Below are 26617 nucleotides of genomic sequence, written 5' to 3' on the forward strand. Positions count from 1 at the left end.
AGAGGTGAGTAAAACCTACATGGGGAGCAGGGAGCCCTGCTCAAGCTGTTCAGAAATGAGAAGCTCTTAGGGACAGAATGCCTTTGGCAGGGCTGGACACTGGCATGCGTGAACCGGGTGGCCCTGGACAGAAAGGGGGCCTGAAAATGGTAATTTTTTTGATAATTATTATCATTATTTCTGGCCAGGGGAGGCCTGATACTACAAATTTGCTCAGGGGTGCCAAGAATCTAGGTAGGCTGCCGGAGAGCGGGAAGGGGGGGCAGGGGGGTAACCCCTTCTCCCCTCTCTGGAAACAACTTGAATCCCTGCCCCCAGCGAGCAAAACAGAACAAAAAAAAAGTGGGGGAGAAGCAGCCAGAGCTTGGGTGACAGGAGCTGAGGCCCCGGTGCCCTCTGCTGCTCCAGGAGTCTGACAGACCTAGGATCTGGTGGCTTTAGGGTGCTATTATGCCCCTCCCTTGAAAGAGGGGGAGGAACGGAGGGAGGGGACGGAGCTGTGGGAGGGACTCTTGGATCTCCTCGGTCATAGCACCGCGGAGCAGTTGCAGAGGGAGAGCGAGGAGAGAGGCGCAGAGCGGCAGGACAGAGGGTGCGCGGCTCTGCTCTGCCCGGCGTGCGAGACCCAGCGCAGTGCAGGCTCTCCCCCAGGAAGGAGGGAGAGGGACAGCACAGATCCGCACAGGAGGGACGAGAGCAGATTTAGGAGGAGCGGCTCTCCTTGTGAACCGGGATTTGCTAGCAGTTTGGTCTCCCCCCCGCTTCTTCTTCCTATCCGCTCCTTAATTTATTTTTCTCTCCCTCCCTCCCTGCCGGCACAGCTCGGATTGTTCCTCTCTCCCTCTCTCCTTTATTTTTGTTTTGTTTTTTGATTCCTTTTGCAAACGGTGGCCAGAGCAAGGGGAGCAAGGAGGGCGAGCCAGGCAGCCCCCTCTCCCCACTTCCAGGCACCCGAGGCTGGGATCAACCCCCCCCCGCTCCTCTCCCCGTGTTGGACCCCGGCCCCTGCCAAGGGACAGAGCAGGCCGGGCCGGCAGGCAGCCCGCCCGAAGCTGGGATCATGCATTGAAACTTTCGGGCAAACTTTGGTGGTGTGCGGGGCGTGCGGCGCCCGGATCGCTGGAGGCGGCGGCGGGCGTGTGCGTGGCCGTGTCCGTGTCTGTGTCCGGGGGGCGGCGGCGGCGCAGCGGAGCCGGTGCCAAGGGGGGCAGAGCCGCGGGAGCGGAGCGCATGGAGAGCTGAGCCCGGAGCCTGGGAGCGTCTCGCGGAGCCGGAGGAGGCACAGCGCGCCCAGCGCAGCTCAGCGCAGCGCAGCGGGGAAGGCGGCGCCCGGCCAGGAGCCCCCCGCCGCCCCGCGCCAGGAACCATGAACTTTCTGCTCGCTTGGATCCACTGGGGGCTGCCGGCGCTGCTCTATCTGCACCACGCGGAGGTACGGCCGCCACCGGGCCGGGGCCGGGCGCGCGGGGAGGCCTTCCCCGGCCAGTCCCGCGCCGCGCCGCGCCGCGCCGGCCTGGGACGGGGCATGCAGGGCATGGCCGGGGGAGGTGGCTTGCATCAGCTCCGGACGGGTGTGTGTGTGTGTGTGTGTGTGTGTGTCTCGGTTGTGTCAATGTAAATTGAGTGGCTCTGTGTGTGCTCTGTGTGCGTGGGCTGCGAGTGTGGAGGTGGGGTGTGTGAGAGTGTGCTCCGTGCATGTGGGGGTGTGAGTGGTGTGTGCTCTGTGTGCGTGCGGGGTGGCACTGTGCTCCGTGTGGATGTGGGGTGTGAGGGTGTCTTAAGAGGTGTCGGTTGTAGCCGTGTTGCTGTAAGGACATAGGCAGATGAGGTTGTGCGCGCGTGTGTTGTGGGCTGTGTGTAGGGGAGGGGGATGTGGCTTGCCCCCCCACCCCCCAAAGCAGCAATGCAGAAGCCCCTGCCTGGCAGAAACCGCATGGAGATCAAAGGGGACAGCATGGATTATTGGGAGTTTCTTCCCCGCTCCATTTGCGACATCCCCAGAGCCGCCCCCCCTTGGCCCGCTGCCCCTCGGGGATTACAACACTGCCCGCTCGCCCGGCCCGGCCCTTCCCCCCTGGCACTCTCTGATCTGGCTGGTTCCCCCCAGGTTCAGCAGTGAATCAGGTCTCTTTTGCTCCCCACCATGAGGTCCACATGACAAGCCAGATGCCTGGCTTCTTTGAAGGGGCTCAAGTGGAGCCTGAGGTGGAGTTTAGATTGTGGTGTGAGTAAGACTGGCGTCTAGTCTGAGGCGGTTAGATTATGGGTCATGGCAGGCTTATGCCAGTCTGAGGTGGAGTTTAGATTGTGGTTCCGAGACTCGCGGCTAGTCGGGTGTCGTGGTTCATGCAAGGCTTGGTAGAGTCCTATGCAGGCTCTACTAAGACTCGTTAGAGGTTAGATTATGGTTCATACAGGATGGTTGGGATAGGGGCGCCCCTGCCACAGGCAGCAGGCTGTGCTAGCCAACCTCTGGAGGTCCCCTCCTGTCCGGCTTCTCTAACATTGCATGAAGTGGGGCATTTTGCCAAGAGGGCTTGAGAGCAAAAGTCCACGTGAAGGTGGCTTCTGTTTGCTGGCTGGGCTGATATTGTACGTGTAAGAGCACGGATAGGGTCGTTTTCTCCTGCCAGCTGCCTGGGACATCCCTCTGGGCCCCCACAGTCTCCCCACCAGCAGCATGAAAAGAAATGCCGCCTGCAAACTGGCCTGGTGCGCACATTGTTTGCTCAGCACGGAGGCTGGGAGGTAAACTCCTCAATGAGGAGCCATTTCACGTGGAACCGAAGTCTGGCAGGCAGCACCCGCTTTGTTGCTAGCCGGTGATATTGCCACTTTCTTTAATGACAGCAGCGTGTTCGGCTGCACTTGGTAGGGCGCAGCGCTCCATTGGAGAGTGACGAGGACTAGGTTAGGGTAATAGCACCCATCTGCTCTTATTTTAAAGTGCGGGGGGAAAGCAACTTTGAAACTGCCAGCCAGAATCCAAGTCGGATTGTTTTCAGAAACAGAGCAAAATCCTTCTGCCTTTTTTCCTTAGCCAGAGAGTGAAAGGAAGAGAAAAAGGGGGGAGAGCGGGGAACCGTAGGGCAGCAGTGAAGGGGTGTGTTGTGAACTGTATTAAAGATTGCAAGATGCTCACATTGTACAATGATGTGGGCCACATAAGTGTTCAGACAGGCAGACGGTGAGGTCCCAAGACAGTTTCTAGTTCTGTCCTTATTTGTACATTGGTCGCCTAGATACCACGGTGATGGGAACATGAGAAATACCAATGCTAAGCAGACTTCACGTAGGCAGCATGGCGGTGACTGTGAACATGGCATAAAGCGTGACTCTCTGTGTCGGGACCAGTGTTGTGCGCTTTGATGATAATCTTTATCTCCACTCCTAATCAGGCAGTAGTGTTGAATAAACGTATCTATCTGGCCATGTTGGGGAGAATTAAATAAAGCCCTGAGGGGCTGGCAGGAAAATCAAGGGCCAGGTAAGGCATTGTCAGGGGTGCACTTATCACAATGCTGCTTTAGTGAATGCAGTGTGCTAATGACCCCTTATTGAGTCAATTAGTAGCATTATGATCACCCTGCATGAGGCTAGGACTGTAGCAGATTATGTCACTGGCCCAGGGCAGAAAGCACTGATGCCACAGGTGTTTGGCTTCACTTGTGGTGAAAGAGCCTTTTTAAGTGAGGAGAAGGAGGGGGAGATGCAGCGGGAATGCTGCCTGCTCTCAGCTCTTGGCCACCCTGAAACTGGCACTTTGTCTTCCTCCCCTCCGAATCAGGTGAGGCCAGGGGACTTGGGGAGAAGGTAAGATGACATTCCCCCTTCCTCTCCAGTCCCCTGTTTCCTGTTTCCTAGAAAGTGGGACTGTTCAGGTCCCTCCCACTCTTTCTTTGTTTGATGGGTCTGACTCTAAACTGTAGCCTAGGAGGGGTTACCCCAGCAGTTCTTTTCTTTCATGCCGGGGAATGTGAAGAGACCTGGGTCCTCCAGCTGTACTGCTGTCAGGATCAGCAATCATAAGACAGAGAGAAAAAGGGAAGCTGTGACTAGACTGTTAATGATCTCACATCCACTGGGCCGCTGCTTTTGGTGTGTGTTGCATCAGGCCACGCTGGGAAAACCAAGGGAGCTTACTTCCCCCCACCCCGCCCCGCACACTGAGGAGATAGGTGGCAGCGGGGCACCTTCTCCAAAGCTGTTTCTCAGTTCTGCTGGGAGAATGGTGTCAAAAGAATGGTGCTTGGGAGGCAAAGAGAGGGACTCCATCCTGACATCTCGGAGGATTACTCTGATTCCTGAACAAACCAAAAAACTCCTGCCCATTCTGCTGTGTCAGAGGTTCCTCCACTGTGCTTGCCGTTTGCAAGATTACTGACTTCCCCCTGCTTCTACAGTGGGGAAGGACTGCAGCTAAGCCTCCCCCCCCCCGTTAAGTAGAAACCTCTGAGGGAAGAATTTCTAGCTCCTTAGACAGAAAGTGCCTTAACTCCTCTCCCAGAGTCTCTCCTAGAGTGGCTGGATTGTTTGTTCCAGCCCTAAACAGTTACAAAGCTCTTTTAATGAGGCTGCACAGATTAGGGGGAGGGGAAGGAAGAGAAAGAGTAGTGGTGGTGGTGGTGCTTGGGGGAAACACGTAGATTAACCTTTTCTCTTCCTCCAGAGAATAGCTTGCTGCACAGGATCAGGAGTGGGGCAGGGAAGGTGCAGACACAGCCAGGACGAGACAGGGTCCAACTCTCTGTTGGGGAGTGTTTGTCCGATTTCAGACCACACATTTTTAGCAACCTGCAAATGGCTTAGAGAAAGCTTTCCCTTCACCAGACCCTAATTCCAGGCTGTTTATGCCCCTCTTAAGTGCTGGGATCTCTTCCCTGGCCCAAGAGAATGTAAAATCCATTGGAAAGAAATCATATTACGGAAGCAATGAGTAATTCCAAAAGCTAGCAGAGGAGAGAGCGCCCAAGCAGCATGACCTTCAGGCTCCCACCGAAGGGCATGAGGCCTTTTTGTCCCTGATAAGTTTTCCATTTCCAGTTGGCCCTGCTAGGGTACCTAATATTGTGGTCCTGTATGAAGCAAACTCCCTCCTTGCCAGGCAGTTCTGCCCCAAGAGAATTGGGCACGAGGACAGGCAAAAGGCAGCATACACCAGTCTGAGAAGACAAGAGAACTCTGAGTACAGCAAGGCCCATAGGGTGATGTGGAATTGTTAATAATATTGTTATTAATAATTCTAAGAAGTTCTTCTATAGTTCCAAGGGCACGGGGTGAAGGGCAGGCCAATTGTTGAACCACCTTCCTTTGAGTGCCAGTGGGTAGTCAGGAGCTGCTTGGAGGATTTATTTTGATCCAGTTTGTCCCACTTCATTCAGCATGCGCACAGATGTTGCTGACTGGTAGTTTCTGCCACTTTAAAAAAATTAAATCACAGCGATGGGTTTGATTTAAGTTGCTCCTAGCTTGGATCTGAGTTGCGTCTCCAGGTGCTGGTTGTGTAGGTTCCACTGAAGAAGGAGGTTGAGGCCGTATTATAGGTGGAGAGTGAAGAAAAAGCTGCATACACCTGTTTTCTGACACCTGCAGGAGAGGTGGGGGAAGGGGAAGAGGGCAGGCAACATTAGGGCTGCCTGCTTCAGGGAGTCATAGACAAAGCTGAGATCTAAAAGTTTCAGTACAGGGTAGTGTTCATGCTGTTCCTAGCAGGACATAACCTCCTCTAATAGGACTTTTGGGCCTTGTCGACTGAGCAGACTGATCTAGCTAGTGATTTCCTTCCTTCATACTCTGAGATAACTGATGCTTTTCTACTCTTGCTGTGGCTTCCTTTTGGCCCATGGTCTTGCGACCCAGCATGGTTTCAGAGGGCCACTGCCACCTCCATTTTGTTTGTGCTGTTGCAGTGACCTTCACACTTTAGGAATGAAACTGTTCCTGGGAGCTTGCTTTTAAACTGATAGCACAACCTTAACACATGGAGGTAGGGCAGACAGTCCCCCTGCCCCAGGGAAGAAAAGACCCCTTAACTGGGTGCCTCAAGGCTGGATTTTCACCTTATCCCCAGAGTCTGGCACTTAATGACTTTAGGGGTTCTGCAGGTCAGAGAGATGTTGGGGGGACTTTAGAGAGAGGTAATTGTGTTCAGCTTCACAGGCACAGCTGGGAGAGGGGCTTCTTGAACTTTGTCAGTTCCATCTCTGCTCTCCTGTGAAAGCTGAAGCTTCAAGCTGCTTGGCTGAGTGATGTGTGTGGTGTGGGTCTGTATAGAAGCATATAAGCCGGAGATCTTTGCGGCCAGCCTGGCGCTGAGCCATGACAGCCTGGCTGGGTTGGTGATCTGTCTAATGAGAACTCGGACATTTGTTTCTTTACACAGCTAAATACATTAATTAGCGACACATAGTATTTTGCTTTTATATGCAAAGCAACTTAATACAACTGACTTATGGCCACTTCTGGGGTGGAGGGCATTGCACAGGTAGCGATACAAAGCACAGATGATGGAAGGAGGACATTTCTGGTCCAGGACACCAGAGTGAAGCCTGATACTTCTGAAAGTTGCATTAGAGCTATAATGCTCCCATAGAGCAAAGAGGAGCGGCGGTTTTAAGGTCTCACCTGAAAGTGAAAACAGTTCTTAATAAAACACTGTAGCACCTGAACTCCATTCCTCCCCCTGGTTTTGGGCTGGGTTAGTTATTTCCATTCATGCCTCTTGCAGCCACACAGAAGTATCTCTTGTCACAACAAAACAGCAGGAGTGATTTTTTGTGTGTGTGTTTTTGCTAAGGAAATGTAGCAGAGAGAGCAGAGGGGTCTTGCTCTTGCTTCACAGCAGCAAATCAAAGGCCAAGAACTGCGGCCCCATCACGTTATGCTACACAGTGTCCTTCCTTCCAGGGCCGGGAAGCAGAAGTAGTCTGGTGGAATTAGTATGGGAGGGAGTGATGTAACAGTTAATCAGTCTGACATCAGGCCAAATATTGACACCTTTGCATCTCAGCAGCAGACAGGCACACCACTGAAAAAAGCACAGATGTCCTTTCAAACCCCGATCCTTTTCTCCCCCTCCTTTCCCTATGCCACAATATGTTAATCTGAATCATTTACTTTTATAACAGAGAGCAAATTAAGAGAAGAGAGAGAAAAAAGTGTGTGGCGGTCCCTTTAAAAGCAGTGCCCAATCTCTCTGCACTTGCGGGTGTGCTTTGTAACGTAGGCCCCTTTTTGAAATACCTTCCACTAACTTTCCTTGGAACATGAACGTGGACAAATCTCCCGGCGTATTTGTCATGTCAGCGTTAGAAGGTCACCAATGTTGTTTTTCTCCTTCGCCCCCAGCCCAGATTCGCTCTCTGTTTTTTGACCTTAATAATTTGAAATGCCTTTGAACAGTTAGTTTCTTTTTTATAGCAACGGTATGCAGTGAGTGAGAGCCTTGCTCCTCCTCCAAATGCCCCCCCCTCTGTCACGCACACACATATTCCAAGGGGAATTATTTTTGCCTTGATTCCATGGCCCCTGCCCTTCTCCACCCCTTTCAGCTCTGGCTGGGGTGTTATTTTTATTTCATTTTCTTCTGCTCTGAGGACAAGAGGAGACAAAGGTCTCTCTGTGCCTGTCATGCTGTCACGAGGGGGGACACAGACTTCACCTCAAAGGGAGCAAAAACCTTTCTGAATAACATCCCTCCTCCCTGCCATCCCCCCTGCCCAGTGTTTCCCCTCGATACAGTTCCAGCAGGGACGTCTGACACGCTCCTTTGTGGGGGTTTTATTTCTCAGGCCTGGGGAACCGGGGGCTGGGTATAGCCGCGGTGTGAATGAATACATCCGGATGCTGCAGTCATGCTTCGAAACATTGGGGGCTTCCAGCGGCTTTGTTGCCTCAGCACTCTGGAGCCTGCCTGCAGAATCCCAGAAAGCTGTTCAGCTCCCTAACTGCCCCTGGGGACCGGGTAATGACTTTGTGTTTTGACTAATTTTCTGTTATCTTTGCAGTTGTCGCAGGCAGCTCCGACCCTGGGGGATGGGGAGAGGAAACCCAATGAAGGTGAGTGGTTTGCATCTCTCCTTTCAACAGCTACAGGGTTTACAAGTTAAATTAGGGGGAGCTCTGGGAGGTGGGGAAATGGAAATGGGGTGCTAGGAGGGGAGACGGGGGAGACATTGAGCCAAACTGCCCAGGAGCTCTTGAGGACCAATACTGCCACCTTCTGGAAAGCAGGCGTAATTTGGGAGGGGGGCAGAGGGGGGGAGAGAGGCGCAGATGCAGAAGGGGGAATGAGAGGAAACGTGAGAAATCCGCCTTAACCCTTTTGTGGCTGCATGCCTAGCAGGGCGGCTCTTTCATTCAGAAAGCCTTTTTCTGAGCTGGGTGGGCTGGGCTGCTTCTCTTCCCATCAGCAGTTACTTTTCTGGAGACAGGCTGGCTGTGCCAGTGCAGTGGAATAAATTGCAGAGATGCTCATGAACCCATTTCATATTTCCCAGAACTCTGAGAATAAGAATAATAATAAAAAAATAGCCACATGAAAAGCTGAGTAGCTGTGAATAATTTCCTAGGGATTGGCCACAAGGTTGCAGGAGGGAATTTGTCATCTCTGCTGCCTGTCTCTTATTCTTCTCTTTCCCCTTTGCACTCATTGTGCCCTGCTCAGTGATAGCATCTGATCATCAGACAACGGACCAATCAGCACCTGAATCCTTCTGAGACCATAAATTAGCACATCCCAAAAAAACCAAAAAGAGTGAGAGAGAGAGAAGCAGCAGCAGAGGAATAGCCTGGGCTTATTTTACAGATTCACACTCTCCACAGATACCTTGTGAGAGGGCTGTACTGCTAAGCACTTCTCAGTGCTAAATACAAAAAAGGCTCCCTTTTGCTGTCTGTGAGCTAGCTGGCCTGGTGAGGTTAGTAGCACAGTCCAGTTGCTTCTGTTCAGCTCGCTGCTGGGAGTGTAGTACTTATAGAAATGCTGGCTGAAAGAAAATGGGATACTAGTGCTTCCCTAGCCACTGCTATTTCATATCACTCCAGCTGCCCAAAGACCAGTGTAATATCTAGTGGGCCAGGAGTTCAGCTGCAAGGTTGAATAAGTCTTGTCTGTAGGTCATAGGTAACAGGCTGTCAGAACTCAACTCTTGGTAGTCTACATCTGACTTTTGGGTGGCTGTATATTTTAATGTATCATCTTTTTTTCTACAGTCCTTGTTTTCGAATTGGGATTACAGCAGTATGGACTTTGGAGCTTTAGGCTAATGTGCTCTTCAGACACCTTTCAAACTCTCCAGGCTTTCCATGCTTTTTCTGCTTGCTTGGTGGAGAAACCCACTGTCATGCTGGGACCACCCACAGCTGCAGCTTGTCTTTTGCGTCATTTGGTTGGCAAGGGATGACAGGTTGTGACCTTTGGTGTTGTTTCCTCTGAAGGGCAGCAGGGGGCTCTAGCAGTGCAGCTGGGGACTGAAGACTGCCACATTCAATTTCAATAACTTTATTGGCATGGCAAGCTGTTGCCAGAGGTGTTAGTACAAGGTGTCCATTTTACATCGTCATCCATTTCTCCTTTGCTGGTGGACTGCCACATCCTGGAGCTTGATCCTTGCTCCAGTTGCAGTCAACAGCAAACATGGACTTCAGATTGAGCTGGCTAATAGGCTTATTTCAGTACCCAGTCCGTCTGTGAGAGAGAGAAACAAGTAGTAGCTAGTCCCCTAGTCTGTTCCCTTTTGTGCTTCTGTTCATCCTGAATGGTTTTGGTCTAATGGTTAGAGCAGTGAGGGTTGGGAGTCAAGGCTCTTAGGTTCTTTTGCTGGTTCTGTGATGCAAACATGGCTGTAATTAGACTAAAGCACTAGACGTAAAGACTCCCAGGTTACCTTCCTGGCTTGCCATGTGATCTTGAGTAAATCACCTTCCTTTTCCTCTTGCTCTTATGGTGCCTCAGTTTATCTTCTGTAATAACAGGGTGATAACATGGCGCAACTTACAAGGGAGGTCATGCAGCTTCGTTCACTGAGGGGTTAGTAAGGTCTTAGAGCTCTTGGAGTGAGAGATTTTTTTTGTGTGCTTATTTTGCCCACCCATCTGTACAGCCATTTTAGCCGGGTTTATATTGGATGGACCTGAACCAGTTTGGGGTCTCTGTAATTCTAGCCCCAGGCTCTCTAGCTCTCAGATAGTCTTCCACATGGTTTTGTGGCACAGGACGTTGTAGACAAGTCAGACAAATACTCTTTGTTTGCTCCACGAGAAAAGACTTTCTGGTATAAATAAAGGAAACCACCAGCCTTTTTGGCTGCATTTTTATTTTTAAAAGAACTCTGTGTGTGTGTGTGTGTGTGTGTGTGTGTGTGTACACACACACACACACACACACACTAAATACACTATATATATTTATATAGGTTTTTGTTTCTATACATATACATGATACAGTTTCTCCCTGCTCCACAACCAAAAATTTGTGCTTAATTCTGCTAAGAATATGGCTCCATCACAGAGTTAACCTGGGATCTGATTGTGTTTTTCCTTTAATTTTCCTGCCTTCTGTGTAGAAGAACTGGTGCCCCTAGCTTTGAGGAATGTGTTCTAGAAAGTGGGATCAATTTTACCTCTCCTGGAGCCTGCTAGTTTGCAGTGAGGGTGCAGGCTAGATCACTCGAGTACTGACAGTCCTTTAATGACCTTCCCACAATTCCCTCTGAAGGACAGATGAGTTCTTCTGCAGTTGATACAACTGCCTGGGAAAATATTCTGGAGTGCTCAGCACAAAGAACCGTGGGATATGACTCCAGACATGTATGAACCAGCACAGTGACAGTGAGAATGCAGTAACACAGACACAACTTTGCAGTGGGGAAGTTCATATTTGGGCTAAGCTTGCCCTGGTCCTCAGACATGGGTCCCATAATAACTGTACAACACAGATATAACCTACATGCAGAGCACCTGCTACCATGAAACTGATCCTTTGTGGAGAGGGTCTTCTAATTTAACAGTGGATACAGATTCCCTTCCACCTTTTCAGAGACTGTCAAAAAATCCTCCCACATAAGATGCTAACAGCAACAAGTCACAATTTGCCTTGGAGTTTTTTTTAGGAGGAACTTCTGGTTCTGGCAGCACCCTGCATCCCAAACACTCAAGCAGTGGTTCTCAAACCTTTTTTTTTCATGGACCACTTGAAAATTGCTGAGGGTCTCAGCGGACCACTTAATAAACTTTTTTTGTTCTATAAATCAAAGCACACAACTCATATTTTAATATCAGGTTGAGGAAGGACTCTGGAAAGGAACACACAGAAAGAAAGTTTTGAAGCCAATTGTTAGCCTGGATTCACTGGCATTATCTGTTGCTTTAAAGTGCACTGCTGAATCTTGATTAATATATATTAATATAAATAATAATTATTGTACTTTTAATAAATAATTCCACAATTTATTTATTATTAAATTTAATGAATAATTTACATGAAATTAATTTACTTTTATATAATGTATGGGGTTATTAGCAAAGACAATTCAGCTTTACGTGTGTGTGTGTTGTGTGCGTGTGAATGTATATGTATATATGTGTGTAAAATGTGTGTGTGTATATATATGTGTGTGTGAATTGCTTTTGCTAATAACCCCATAGGTTATACAAAAGCAAATTAAATTTTGAAAGCTTGCCCCATTTTTCCCCATTTATGCTTTTTGGTAATGTTTCCTTCTCACTTTCACTCATCTGTCTAGTGGAAGAGATGTGGCTTCTGCTTTCTTATGCTGTAGGCTAGCTCATGGGGTAGCATCTGGTTTGCATGGGTTGTGAGTCACCCCCCCCCATGATCCTTTTTATCCCCAACTTATTTTTATGGCAGTAGTTCTCAGATTCTTAACCCTAGGACAGAGAGGCTGAGCAGGAGGTTGATCAGTCACTATGTTGGCAGAATCTCTCAGGTGCTAAACTGTTTAATATAGATAGCCTCTTTTTAAGGTTAAGGTCACCCTGAAGGTGAACAGGGAGAAGGAGGCAGTGCAGACAAGACAGGGAAAGAGATGAGAGACAAACTGCAGTGGCAGGCAGGGAGGAGGGAGGACTTTTCTCCTCAAGGAGAAATGCCAGTAATCAGTCCCTGCCTTCCAGGCTGCATTTCCCCTCCCTGAGCCACTTGCTCTTTTAATAGGCGCTTGTGCTTTCTGACACTTCAGACTCCCAGAGAGAAGCTCCTCCCCACTTGTACCCATTGCCAGCAGCGCTGTGACACTGTCAGCTCTGTGTGACCTAGAATTAACTTTCAACAATTAACTGTAGGCCCTGAGCTCAAAGCCTTGCAGCTTTTTTTGTGGCAAAGCAACCTTTATGCCAGTTTGTCACAGGTTCAGGGCACTCCAGAAATGCTTACCAGAGACCATTTTTTCCATGAGGCAAGCAGTTTTTGCTTATCACACCGGGTTATCAACCTCACCATTGCAGGGCTGTGCACATGCTGTGGGCCTATCATTCTAATGCAGAACAGCACAGGCGATGCAGTCTCCCTCTGCCTACCGTGTCCTTCTGCTCCACTCATAACTTCCTCCTTAGAAAGCTGGAGAAGCTTAGGAAGGCTGTAGGGCCACCCTGCCTTTACTGTATATGGAACCATGCCAGAAGCAGGTCTGCTGGTGCATTTATCTGTCCTGTTTATCATGTCTTTAAATCTCTCTGACCCTTGACCAAGCAGCGAGAGGAATCTTTGGCCCCAGGTTGGGGGAGCATTGGGAAATTCCTGTGAAATCAGAGAGGGTCTCAGTGCTTGATGTTGGCTCCTTTTCGGTGCTCAAAGGAAGACAGGAAATAAAGGAAGGACTGCTTTCCCCCTCCTAGCTCCCCATTCTGCCTCATCTGGGTTCAGCAGCCAAATGTGCGTGGCCCAGTGATTACTGTGAATGGTGTGTGGTGGCTTTGAATCCCTTGCTCTGTTGCTGCCCCTGGATTCCCTGGGCTGAGAGAGTATGGTCTTTCTCGGAGTTCCAGGGATTTAGGGCCTGAGACTTTGGCAGATGTCATTAAGATGTCGCACAGTGTTTCAGAAGGTGGCAAAGTGGGAAGCATGCTTTGGCTGTCTGTGGGTGGGTCGTGTAGGGGATTGGCAGAGAAGGTGAAAAGACCTAGAGGTGGACAGGATGGAGGAGTGGAAAGGCATGCTTAATGGACCAGGCCCATTCTTCTTAACCTCTGGGGAGATCCTGCTTCCAAACTCTGTCCCTTCTGTCCTCATCTTTTGAAGGGTGCTTCCCACTTTACCCCTTTCCCCTCTGTCCAAAAACCACCAGATAAAACTTTGATATTTTGAGAGGGGTGAAAGATAAGCCCTGTCAGTGACCCAGTCCCCACACCAAAGACTTTTTGCAGGTGCTTTTTGGCTGAGCTAATGCGCTCAGCAGCAGCACATATGATGGAGCATGTCAGATAACAAGAGACAGGGTGTGTGTAGAGCAGGGATCAGCAGGCATAGAGCAGCATCATGAAGGATCTGTTCAGTTGGTTAGTTTCCTACTCTTGTCCTTTCTCTGCTCTTCAGAAGCAAAAGCTAATTCAGCCAAGAGCCTGAACCCCTTCCTCTCTACCCCACCAAAGTGGGGCAAGATACTTGGAGAGTTACTTTGCACTTTTTATTGGGTGGCCTAACACAGCATGGTGTGGTGGAGAGGGAGTGAAGCCTGTGCTGCAGAGGGTGATCAGCACTGCAAGACTATGATTGAGGAGCAGAGGGTTCAGGAGTTGCAACTTCTTTGGGTATTTTCAGCTGAGCTGCTGCTAATTTGCTTCTTCCCTCCCCACAGTTATCAAGTTCTTGGACGTTTATGAGCGCAGCTACTGCAGGACAATCGAGACCCTGGTGGACATATTTCAGGAGTACCCAGATGAGGTGGAGTACATCTTCAAGCCATCCTGTGTACCCTTGATGAGGTGTGCGGGCTGCTGCGGTGATGAGGGTCTAGAGTGTGTCCCCGGAGAAGTGCACAACGTCACCATGGAGGTGAGGGTCTGGCTAGGGAATAAGCACAGAGGAGGAAAAAATGCCTCCTATCCTCAGGCCTTCCCTAAGTTGCAGCGGCAACTCAGAAAGTAAAGTTTAGCCTGGGGAGAGAGACCTCTTACGAGATGGGGGATGGACCTTCTGGGGAATCAGGGGGAGAGTGTGTCTTGCTGCCAGCCATACCCTGGAATGATGAGACACTACTCGGCAAGGCAGGGGTGTGATTTCCTTTGGCTGCACCCCAGGGATTTTACATGTGTTGCTTCCATTTAGGGTTAATGGAAGAATCCATTTTCTGGGTCAGTGGAGTTATCGTAGTAGTTACAAAGAGAGATGCGGCAATATAAAGGGAACTTTCCCAGCATGGTCTCTGAGGCCCCAGAGGGAACCGTCTCTTGCTCCACCTTAACTTTTGGTTTGGAACTTGTATCACACAGCTCTTGCTTCTAATGCGGCTGGCTGTAGTGTAAGAGAGGAAGTCCTCTCTGAACTCTCTCTCCTGGAGGGCATGTCAGGTCAGCCTGTACAGACAGGGCTGGGGATTTGGGTCATTAGCTACATTGGCACAGCAGGGGTGTGAAGGAGCTCTAAGAAACACACTGCCGCAGTGTCAAGTGGGAAAGCCTCTATGCTTTTCTCTCTTTTGTTCTGCAGCTACAGAATCAAGGGCTTCTGCAAGTCGGAGGCTACCAATTGTGGCTAATGCTGGGCACACAGGAAGGCTACATTTTGGGCAGTCTTTTCTCAGAAAGCTCTGCCACTGTGCCTCTACATCAGCCTGGGTTCTCTCTCTCACCCTAGGGCAATGCTGATTCCCCTTGTAACTGACCTATAGCCCCCTACTATCTTGGCCCTGGGTTCCCCACATCCAGTTCTTGCTGATGTCCCTCGCTCCTGCCCTTCAGCATCCCATGTTGTCTCAGCCCTGAAACTCTCAAACAGAGGCTGTGAATGCTGCAGAGGCTTTATAGAGTGGAGAAAAGCCCAGAAGGGACTGTGCTGATACCAGCATACTCATTTTTCTCAGGGTCCAAGCTGTATGTGAATTGAAATGCACAAAGCTCATCAAGGCAACTTGCACTGTTACCTATAGTGTGGTAACATCTAAAGGCCCCCATCAACCTGCCTCCCCATTTTACTTGGAGCTGAGCTAGAGACACATTTCTTCCTACTGGAATCCCCAGTTTGAGATCACTGGAATCATCCACTGGGGTGGGCGGGGCATGGGCACGGGCCCATTGGTAAGCCTCTGATGCAGTCACAATGCCCATCTCCCAGCAGGGATCAGTGAAGAGTGCAGTATAAGTGTATAGCATCAGATCCTTGACTCAGATTGCTTTAGTGGAGCTTCCCCGATTTGATCCTTGGGAGCTTTTGGGTCTTCAGGGATGATCTGACCACTAAGCACCGGGACAACGGGTCTGCCCATCTAACTAATTAGCAGCTTTTATTGCACACATAGCTAAAAGAGTCAGCTAAAAGAGTACAACCTCAAAGAAGTGATTGGCTTCAGCAATCAGGAGAGAGATATGGACTGGTTCATTTTTGGCCTCCACTTTAACCTGAAGCCTTTTGCCATCTGAGGGCATTTTGGTGACTGGTGTGAAATGAGCCACTTGACTGTCATTCTTAGAGGGGCTCTGGACTGACTGGACAAGTGACCTCTATTAGGCGAGGCCCTGTCACATCAGGGGTAAGGCTCCATGGAGAAAGCTGGCATTGCTGCTGCTACTTCAGCACTAGCCTGTGGGGCTGTAAGCCTGTACCTCACCAGCTCTACCCTGCCTGAACATCTGGAAGAAGAAATCCTGGGGCTGAACCCAGGAGCAGTGGGGATGTGGCTGGTGACTCTCTATAGGCTCTGCTGTGCTCCCCAGGGGTCAGTTGGGGCTGAGAATGTTTCTTTAGCTTGTGTAGGAGTCGCTTACCTTCTCTGAGGTGCTGATTAGAGGCTAGGATGACACTTTGTTTTTTTCCTTCCAGATCATGAGAATTAAACCCCATCAGAGTCAACACATAGCATACATGAGCTTCTTACAGCACAGTAAATGTGAATGCAGGTGAGAATGGAACAGTGCTGGGATCTCCAGGGCTCTGGCTGCTGTCATAATAAACCTATCTGCTGGGATTTGGCCTTGTCTTTTTACTGCCTTGAACCTAAGGACCTGGCCCAATTAGCACTTCAAGTCTGTTCCAGACTGGTGTGCAGAGAGACAGCTGCGCTAGTGGGGAGGGGGTCCTTCCACTGCAGGTGTTACCACTCTCAAGATGGCAGGGTGACTGGAGGAGAATGCCTGGGATGGGTTAGGGTAGGTTGTATCCTGTGGACAAATGATACATCATGGGGGAGCTCACTGGCTTCCAAGGAAGGGCAAAAGCCTTCCAGGGTGGTCCCTTAGTCAGGATTGATGGTGCTAGGCATGTTCTGTGGTGCTTGCAGTTCCTGCCTTGTGTGGGGCAAGGATTTGGGGAGCAGACCTGTCTGTGACTGCAGACCCTGGGGTGGGCTAGGGGAGGATATAATTGGTGGGGTCTCTAGGAGGATCCCTTTTAATCAGGCCTTTGTCCTTCCCTTCCAGACCAAAGAAAGATGTCAAAGCTAAGCAAGAAAAGTAAGTGGCGAGCCTTTTCTTCCTTTTTTTTTCTCATGGTGGTTGGTTGTTTTTTTCCTTTTCCTCTTCCCTCTTTGTTCATTTGTCAGCAAGAGATGCTCAAATCCAGGAGCTGTTTCTTTAATTATCAGGTGGTGGTTTTAAGTGGCAAGCTCTGAATCCGTTCCAGGTGGGCACAAAAATCCAGATGTAGTTCTCCCTACTTCAGGCTAGGGGAGGAACTTTCCTGACCCTGAACATGGAATTGGTTCCCTAATGATGTACAGAGAGTACCCAGGGTATTCTGCAGTGGAATCTGATGTGTCCATCAGGAATGGATTCTAGGTACTTCCCCCTTCTCCCCCTCCCCAGGTGTTTCTTTGATCACTGGAAATTGCTGTCTTTCTTTTTCTTGCTGCTTTGGTGAGAACTTGCTGGCTTCTTTCTCAGCAGCTTGCGCAGAGACTTCTTCAGAAGCAAGACAGTCTCTTAGCTTGGGTTCCTAGTAGGGCCTCTAGCTGAGTGGGTGCTCTGCTGGCTGGCAGTAGGAAGTGGTGGCACTGGAAGTCTGGTGAAGTCGGGTGATTCTACATGTGGATGAGCATTGCTTGGTGACGAGGCTGGGTGGGTGGGTGAGGGAAAGGACCCATCTTAGCCCTCCTAGCAGGAGATGGGGATGAACTTGGCTGAGGGCTTTAAGGTGAGGTGAAATCTCTTTCAAGCTTGTGGTTCCATTCTAGGGACATAAGAGGGGTAGGGTACAGCCTGCCTGCAGAGGGTGATGATTTTTACACCATCCCGACCACCGCCATGATGATAACGAACGTGGAGTGAATGAATGAATAAATACATAAACACGTACATAAATAAAGAGCAACCCCTTGTGTGAGCGGTTATGCAGAACTGCATATTGCTGGGACAGCATCTTTGCCATGTGGCTGCACTGAGTTGAATGAGGAAAGAATGGGCTGGGGCATGGGGAGATAAAGCAGAAACAGAGAGAGAACACATGCACTTGAGAGAGAGAGAGAACACGCATCTTCTGGTTGGTTTCATAGGTGTAGCCACTTACCAGCCTTTCACCCATCCCTGGAGTCTTGCTCATGGTACCAGTAGGCTGAGTTCGGACTCACTTGCGCAGCGGCAGCCCATCCATGTGGCTGTGTGGTTTGATGGTGTGAGAGCATTGGTTCTGTGTGAGCACTGGTGCCAATGGGGAGTGGGCGAGGCAGCCAGGCCTTTCCTCTCTGACTCTGTAGTGTCCCTGCCTTCTCTGACCAGGTGTGCAGCCCCTCACCTCCCCCTTGCTGTTTCTCTACACTAGGAACACTAGAGATGGCCTCAAGTCCCTGTTATGTCTGATGCACTTTCTCCCTTGACCCTGGAGTTTACTTGCCCTTAATGTCTCTCTGTATTTTGCAAGGGTGTGGAAATCTCTCCCAAAGGAAACTCCCCTCTTTCTACCACCACCACATCATGACTCTTGGTGTGTTCTTGGGATGCTCCCTTTGCTTGCAGCTAGGAGAGCATTTGGAAGGGAACTAGCACTCAGTTGCCAGTCACCGCAAATAGGCTTGAACGGGACCCCCCAAATACCCTGACAGTTACTCTCAGGTTCCTCCCCCGCTCTTTCTTCCCTATCTCCCCTCTCCTACCCACCCAAGGTGGACTGCACCTGGGAAGGGAGGGAAAAGCTGTGCCATGAGGGCTCACTCGACCAATAAACACTGGCCCTTCTCTATGCCAGCTTACATGTCTTTTCCTGGCCCCGGTGATTGTATGGCTCAAGGAACAGAGCAGGTTCTAGATTTCTCCCTAGCTCTCTTCCTGGGCATGAAGACAGGTGCTTAGTGCGCTTTAGCATCCCAGCTTGCTCCTATGAACCAGGTGCAATCAGTGAATTATTTTGAAAGAAGAAAGTGTCAAATGGATCAGTGTCTTGGCTCCGTCCGCTTGCCTGCCCAGCAGATCCATGTGGAAAGGGTGTGGGGAGGACTGAAAACAGCTTGGTTGGCTGAGAGGGGGCTCTTTCCCCTCCCCCCTCACATATCCTAACTAGGTCAGGGCTCTTAATCCTTCCCCATTCATGTGATCAATTTGGAAGCTGCCAGTAGATCGGTGGCAGGGGCTCCCAACCACTGAGCGGAGTGACAGGCAGGAGGCAGAATGGGTGAACAGGTGATTCAGGTTAGACGACCTCCTCCTCCTCCTGCAACATAGCTCACCTGCCTGCATGAGTCACTCCTCTGATCTGCCTGTGCAGCTGCGGGGGTGGCAAAGGGAGGTGGGCTGGGTGCCCAGTGCTGCAGGCCCTTGCTCCACAGATGAGCAGGATCCTTGGGTTGCCCCCAGCTGCTGTGAGGGTGGTGGTTGTGGGGCAAAGGGCTGGGTGGTCACATGCTTCCAAACTTTCCCTCTTTGTGGCGAGGCTCACATGGCAAGGCGCCCATCCCACCCCTCCCAGCCTACGGTCCCTGCATCTAACAGGAGGTGGCTTCCTCACCTGCTCCTTTCACATGTTAATCCAGTGCCGCTACTCAGCATGGCAAGAGTCTTTGGAGTGACAACGTGTTCCTTGGAATGTGGGGGATGCCCTTGCCCTGTAGGGTGGTGCTAGCACTGCCTCTTCCCCAAGTGTTTTCCTTATTCAAGGCGGGAAGGGAGTCACTTCATTCATGTTGCCTCTCATCAAGCACGGACTTACGATCTGTTGCCAGAAAAGCACTTACAAGGCACGGGGATTTTGTGGCACTTAATTGAGTGTCTCTGCTTCCCTTCCCTGCCCCTGTCCCATCCCAGTCTCTGAAAGCCCCTCTTCAGAGGAGGAAGGCACCCCCTGGGACAGCTGCTGTTGCTGGTGAGGGTCCAAGCTGCCTTTGCTTTGAAGGGGGTTTCTGCAGTACTCCAGCCTTTGGCCTTATCTTTGCTTCATACGTGGCCCTAGTGTGGTGGTGCTGGGGCTGGTGGAGAGGCCAGTCAGTGTGTGTGGCGCAGGGCTGAACACAAACACAACACCTCACAGACCTGCTACAACACTGTGTGCTTCCCCCTCCTCCCAGAAGGCACAGGGCTGGGGCTTCCCTCCCCTTTCCGTTTTCTTTCTCTCTTTCTGTCTCTGGTTTTTTTTTTTTGTTTTGTTTTGTTTTTCTTCCAGAAAATCAAAGCGAGGAAAGGGGAAGGGTCAAAAGAGAAAGCGCAAGAAAGGCCGGTACAAACCACACAGCTTGTACGTTTGTGTCCTGTGCTCGTAGACCTTGTCCCCAAATTGGCCCACCTGCTTGCAGCACACTGAAAATCTCACCTTCCCCCCCACAATCACTGGGTGGCTCAGATCCCTCTCAGGGGCAGCACTGGTGGCGGCTCAGCTCTGGCGCTGAGGGGAAGCAGAGCTCAGGGAAGGTGGCTTTTGCTTGCTTGGTGCCTTCTCTCTATTAACAAGCAACAGCAGTCATGATGTTGAAGCGTGCCGGAGAGGGTGGAGCGGGAGGGTTCTCTGCACTCTTAGCGCTCCTTTATGACGCACCTGTGCCGTCCACTTTCACCACTTGGCTTCTGTCCCCAGCAAGTCACTCCTGTAGAGTCTGGCAACAGGAGTCTGGCACCTACCATGCATGCATGTGGGTGTGTATGTATGTGTGGGTACGTGTGTGCACTCCGCATGTGTGTTTGGTGGAAACACAAGCAGAGAGGAGCAGTGGGAAATTTAGAAGGCGTCTCTCTCTCCCTCTGCTGGACTTGGCGGCTCCTCTCTCTCTGTCTCCTGGTCTCTGTCTCTCTCACTCTGGTTCACACAATTCTGCATTGTAAATTTCTGGCCCGTCTCCTAGTAGATTCTCGGGTGGCCAGTCTGGAATGGGATGGGGGCTTAACAGATGACTTCACTTCCCCTAGCCTCAAGAAATGACCAGGCAATACCTGGCAGTTGCTGCAAGCTGCAGGGGTCTCCTCTCTGCTCTCTGCACAGTTGTTGCCCCTGATGATTCAGGATTCTGGCCTGCTTTCCAGGGGTGGATAGATTCTTGCTTCTTTAGCCTGCTAGCTGCTGGCTTCAGTGAAGCTTGGATGTTCTGTTTCAGGAGCCCCCTTGCTAACACATCTGTTGCTAGCAAGGGTCTGTCGCCTTCCTGTTCCTGGGTCCCCTGCAGATTGGAATTGATGCAGGATTTGTGAATACCGTGCAGAGAGCCTGTTTTCTGTCTCTTTATGCTGATGCAAGAGGGTTTTGTCTTGAACAGATTCTGGGGCTGTCGGGGCAGTGCTATGAGTGTCCCTCAGCCAGTGACGCTCCAATGGGACAGCGTGGGGGCTGTGGGGAGGGGGCAGGGGATTGCTTTGATGTGTAGGGTGTTGCATGTTTATTTTCTTCCTGCTGAAGCGCTGTAGCTTAGACGTCTTTCCTTTTGCCTTTTTGCAGTCACTGTGAGCCTTGCTCAGAGAGGAGAAAGCACTTGTTTGTACAAGATCCCCAGACCTGTAAATGTTCCTGCAAAAACACAGATTCACGTTGCAAATCGAGGCAGCTTGAGTTAAACGAGCGCACTTGCAGGTTTGTGTCCTGAAGGATGAAAGAGAAACACACAAAGAGAGAGAAAGAAAGAGGGGGGAGCTTGCTTCCTGCTGGCTTCTGGCACCATTGCTCTGTGATCGTTCCTTTCCTCTGTACTATGGGGGCTGGAGGGCTGAGGGGTAACTAGGATGGGGAGAGCATTTACACTTTGCCAGATGTTTGCTGTGAGCTTCTGTGTGTGCTTGTCAGGATTGGATGAGATACTCTGATAGTCGAGGTGTTTGTGCTCAAGGAGTCCTCTCACAGAACAAGATGGTGGCTTTCAGGTTGCTGTGTTAAGCAGGGAAGGAGCCTGGAGCTCTGGATGCTTCAGACTGGATTCCCTTTGCAGAGAGGACAAGAAGAAAAGTCCCTTTTCTTCAGAGGAAATGTAACCCCCCCTATCCTCTGGTCCTCTGGAGAGAGAAGAGCCAAACCCCTCCCTGCAACCCCCTAGCATTTTTCTGCCCTCTTGCTCCTAAAAGCCAGGGGGGAACTCTTGTACTGCACTTTGCACACAATATGCCTCACATCCACTAACTGTTAAAGGCACATTTCTGGTTGAGGCCTACACTCTGTGCTGTGCCCCACACCATGGTGCCTGTTTATAGGACGTGCAAGGCAGAGGGTCCCTTCTTTAGTCTGCCTATGAGAACCAGATACAGAGAGACTGTGTGCTTAGGGCCTGTTTAGTGACCTACACTGCCTGTATATATCTCTGTGTGTTTGCTTTTGTGCATCTCCATAGAGAAACATGACTAGGAACAGTGGCCTGGTCCTTACTTGTGTCAATCAGTACGACTTCACTGAATTGTGGGGAGCTATGCTGCTTTACATTGGCTGAAGATCTGTCTCTGCGTGCATGTGTGTAACGTGAGATCATATATATATATATATATATATATATATATATACAGGCACATGAAACTGATTGCTGAGATCCCCCTCTGGACTGGCCTAGTGCTATAAACTCTAGCTCCCATTCACAAAGATTCTGGAGTCTGTTCCCATCGAGAGAGCATTGCACTGTTTATAGTCAGGCTAAAAGGTCAAACAGCTATGAAATGAGGGTCCCCTGTGGCTAGAGGCTGGAAGCTGAGGCATCTGTTTGCCTGCCTGGTAAAACTTTGTGGCTGGGCAGTGTCTGTGTATTGAGCCCTCCCTTGGGGATTTGGTGCTTGCCAAGCCAACTGCCTCGTTTCATTGTGCTTTGTGCCAAACCCTACGAAGCCTGGTCCTCCGGCATTGCCAGGGTTTGAGAAACTGCTTTGGATGCAGAGAATTTATCTGGGAAGGAGTTACCTGAATGGGAGGGTGACTAGTGTTGGGGCCAGAACAGAGCCAGTTCTTCTTGAGTTACGTTTCACCCTGCAGGCACAGTTCCCTGGAGAGTGAGAACAGACAGCTCCCTACCCTTGACCTTTATCTCCTACTGCTGTGTCCCACTCCCCCCTCCCTTTTCCCACTCCCAGAACAGCTGGCATTACCCCTACAGAGTTCAAGGGTGGGAAACAGTTTCAAGTGAAAAAAAAAATCTCCCTGGCTTGGGGAATTATTAGTCTTTCTTGCCAGTCCCTCCCTGTGGTGGGGTGAGTGGCATGATTAGAGGTTTCCAGAGGTAGTGCATTGGCCAGGAGCACAGGATGGAGTCATAGGAGTGGGTAATTTAGCTGTTTCCGGATTTAAAGCTGGTTAAGCTGAAGTTCCTCCCCGTCTCTTCTCTGGAGTTTCTGAAGTTGGGCCTTACGGGGCAGGGCAAGTTCTTGTTTCTCCTGCTGCTTCTGCAAGCTGCTGCTGCTGCTTTTCTCTGGCACTAACCCCTGCTCTCAGCAGCCAGTGGAATGAGAGGCACTTTCCTTTCATCTTTTTGCTTGCATGAGACTCTTGGCTGCACTGCTTCAAATGGAAATGACAGGCTAAATGGAGAGTCACTGTGTGTGTGTGTGTGTGTGTGTGTGTGTGACTGCATGGGAGGCTCAGGCCCTGTGTGCACGTGTGTGTGGGTAGATGGTAAGGGTAAATGGAAAGCAAGGTGGGGTTGAAGGTTGAGGAGGAAGAAAGCTCTTTTGCTGTGACTCTGCTCCTAAACTCACCCCCTAACCTCAACCTAGGAGAACCCAGGGGAATGTATTTCGTCCAGGTTGATATCTTTAGTTATATTGCCCCAACCTTCCACAGATGTGTGAAAAGTCTGCGGTGCCCCAGCAGGGGTGCAGTAGCATAGAAATGCTGCTGCCTTAACCTCACCACCCACCCTTCTTCACTTCTGCCCCATCCCCCACAACTCACAAATGTAACCTCTCCTCTTTCTTCCCTCTCTTTCCTGGCAGATGTGACAAGCCGAGACGGTGAGCAGCGGAGAAGAAGGGGGAACAGCCCTGTTTTTGGAGCCTGATTTCTCACCTGGACAGGAAAAAAAACACTAATCCAAATGAACCTTAAAATGAAGGATCGGTAGAGCACAGCACTTTCAGTACGGACGATGGACTCTGGAAGGAACATTCCCCAAGGCACCCGCCGCACAGAATACACCTTTTGGTTTTGAACTGTTGTTTTTTGTTTTCTTTTCATGCTGCTAAATAATGGAGCCAGGAAGACTATAGGGTGTATTTTATGGGATTCCCATACATACATATATATGTGTGTGTATATGTGTGTGTGTGTGTATGTATGTGTGTGTACATATATACACACATACACATATACACACACATATATATGTGTGTGTATGTATGTGTGTGTGTGTATATGTGTTTATTTTTAACCACATATACATATATATAGAGAGCGAAAATGTGCGTGTGTGTATATGTGTGTGTGTGTATGTGTGTGTATACATACATACACACACACACTGATTTTTTTTAACATTACTAATGTTATTGGTGTCTTCACTGGATATATTCGACTGCTGTGGACACAAGCGGGCTACTTGGGGCATAAGAAACAAGCTAAGACTGGACTTTGGCAGAAGCGCTGAGTGTAATCTTCTTAACCCTTACTGACTTGTGCGGCTTCTGCTGTTTCTCTGTAAAGCGTGCTGTTCCACAAACCACATTCTCCTCACCTTGGAAGGGGAGAAGAATTAACAGAGAGGAGGGGCAGGGGATTCTAAAGAGCAGAGCCTCAAGGTGTTATGGTCAAAGATCACGGAAATGGCTCAGGATGCTGGGCCGGCTGCATGATTGAGGATTCCTTTTCCCCGCCTTCCCACAACCTTCACCCTGACTCATCTCATGACCTGTCTGCCTTGCTTGCACATGGGACATCAGTGTATGTTTTGTGTTGGTATCACTCACTGTAGAAACTCTGCCAGGGGTACAGTCTGGCCTTAAAGGATGGTGAGCAGCTGATACACAAACCTTTATGCTCAAGGAAGTATCACAGGAGTCTACATTTTCCGCTGTTGGTGGCTGCAAAAAGGACACATGGCCTACAGTGTGCTGAAGCAAGAATGGGGACCGGTGTATAGCCACGCCTTTGTTCAGCACTGTCTGCTCTCTTCATGCACAGAGCTGCCACTGAAGAGCATCCAAGATGCTTATGGAACGTTTCTGGAAAGGGATATTAATCAAAAGTATATATACAGTAGGGTTGCGTGTATGTGTGTCATGAATGTGTGCGCATGTGTGCGTGTGTGTGTGTATAATTATATTATTTTAAATATATGTGGCTAAGACTTTCAAAAAAATTGCTTGGGATTTTGTCTGCCTTATTTTTCAGGTGCCCAAGCTGTTTCCTCCCTAAAGAGGCCTGATTCTTCACAAAGTGCTGGACAGCTGCCCTCTTAATGACAGGTGTCTCTGAAGTGTGTTGGGCACTCAAAGCTGAGTCACGCAAAATCTCAAGTCACTGCTGAAAGTCTGGGCTGTGTGTATGTGTGTGTATATCAGTAATACGTGATGGTGTGTATATATATATACACACACATACCCCCATGCCCACACACAAAAATGTGTGTTTGTATGTCTATGTGGATATATAATCTAGTTCTGTGATTTAAAAATGCAGTCACCCAAAAGGTACTAGGTCTGTGTCAGAATGCTGCCAAATGTCATCTGCAATTGAACTTTCAACGCCTGATAATGTACCAAATGGGAAGCTTCCAAAAGACAAGGCAGTCTAAAAACAGACTCACAACAAGTGACTACTAACCACTAGGAATTCCCCATGAAGCTGATGGCTTTCAGAGAGAGAGAAACATGCCGGCGTCTGCCTGCCTCCAACACGTATATATGTTCCTGCTGCATCATGTGCAAGACAGAGACTTCCAAGGGGGGAAGAGAAAGTGTTTTATATACTTATTTAATATCCCTTTTAAAATTAGAAATTAAACAGATAATTTAATTAAAGAGTAGGGATTTTTCAGTATTCTTTGTTAATATTTAATTTCAACTATTTATAAGTCATACCTCTTTTTTTTTTTTTTATTTGTACTGGTTGTGTATAAATTTAACTCCTATGGTCCCATCCCATATCTCCCCAATTGTTGGCAGAGTCAGTAGCATGTTATAGGCAGTTATTTAATTAATTTCTCTAACACATCCCCCTACACATTCCTATTGTGACAAGGGTTAGATATACATCTACATACTATATATATATATATTTGGCTATGCGTGTGTGTATATATGTATATGTATATGTGTATATATATATATATATATATATATATACACATATATGTTTATGTATATGTGTGATTCGGATTAAATAGACACTACAAATTTTTATATATGTAAAAAACCCCAGGAAAAATAGAAAATTTTACATCTTGAATCTCTCTCCTTTTTAATTTTAATATTTGTTATCATTTTATTTATTGGTGCTACTGTTTATCTGTAATAATTGCGGGGAAAAAAGATATTAACACTACATATTGTGTCTAGTGAATTTTTTCAAGATATTCCATAGTACATATTTATTTTTAAACAAAGAATTTACAGATATATCTTAAAAACGACAACGGCAACAAACAAACCTTTTTTGTATTAAAGAATTTAATTCTGACCTTGATTTCCTTTGCCTTCTCCTTCTGCTTTATATCCCATTGTTTGTTTGTTTTTATTCCTCCAGTATGGAAACAGCCCCTCAAGAGTTGTCTTTGGAAATGGTGGGTCACCTCTAGATGTGGTTTGGAAGAAGGGCTTGGGTCTTCAAGTAGTCTTGGGTCTTTTCGTTGTCTCTGGTGAGACCACCAGCCTGGGAGTCAGGAGACAAGTCTTTCCTCATCTGCCATAACTGCTAAGATCAAAGCCTCATTGTGTTTGCATGTGTATTTATTGCTCAGTAACTTACTGTGCAGTAAGCGGCTTTTACAGTGGCGTCTATGCGTGCAGGTGTTACAGCACATTAACACTGTGTGTGGGCTGACTTGGGACTAAAGTCAGTCCCAGGTCAGTCCACACAAACAGGGTTACTGCACAGTAAAGCATCTACATGAGTCTTACTACGCAGTAACTATTTGGC

At 49.2% G+C, this 26617-nt stretch overlaps 1 protein-coding gene across 4 annotated transcripts; it reads left to right on the top strand.

The window, feature by feature from the left end:
* The first annotated feature begins 515 nt into the window (after positions 1–515).
* VEGFA (vascular endothelial growth factor A) lies at positions 516–26164 on the top strand. Of its 4 annotated transcripts, XM_006271899.4 has the most exons (8): positions 522–1432; positions 8007–8058; positions 13815–14011; positions 15995–16071; positions 16591–16623; positions 19757–19828; positions 21017–21148; positions 23479–26164. In XM_006271899.4, the coding sequence occupies exons 1-8, from the start codon at positions 1367–1369 to the stop codon at positions 23498–23500; spliced, it is 651 nt and encodes a 216-aa protein (XP_006271961.1). In that variant the 5' UTR covers positions 522–1366; the 3' UTR covers positions 23501–26164. The 4 variants fall into 4 exon arrangements, with proteins under 4 accessions (XP_014455551.1, XP_006271963.1, XP_006271961.1 ...); XM_014600065.3 differs by lacking the exon at positions 21017–21148 and having other exon boundaries at positions 516–1432; XM_006271900.4 differs by lacking the exon at positions 19757–19828 and having other exon boundaries at positions 523–1432.
* Positions 26165–26617: the final 453 nt, after the last annotated feature.

This window comes from Alligator mississippiensis, chromosome 1 (genome assembly GCF_030867095.1).
Source record: "Alligator mississippiensis isolate rAllMis1 chromosome 1, rAllMis1, whole genome shotgun sequence".
Taxonomy (NCBI): Eukaryota; Metazoa; Chordata; order Crocodylia; family Alligatoridae; genus Alligator; species Alligator mississippiensis.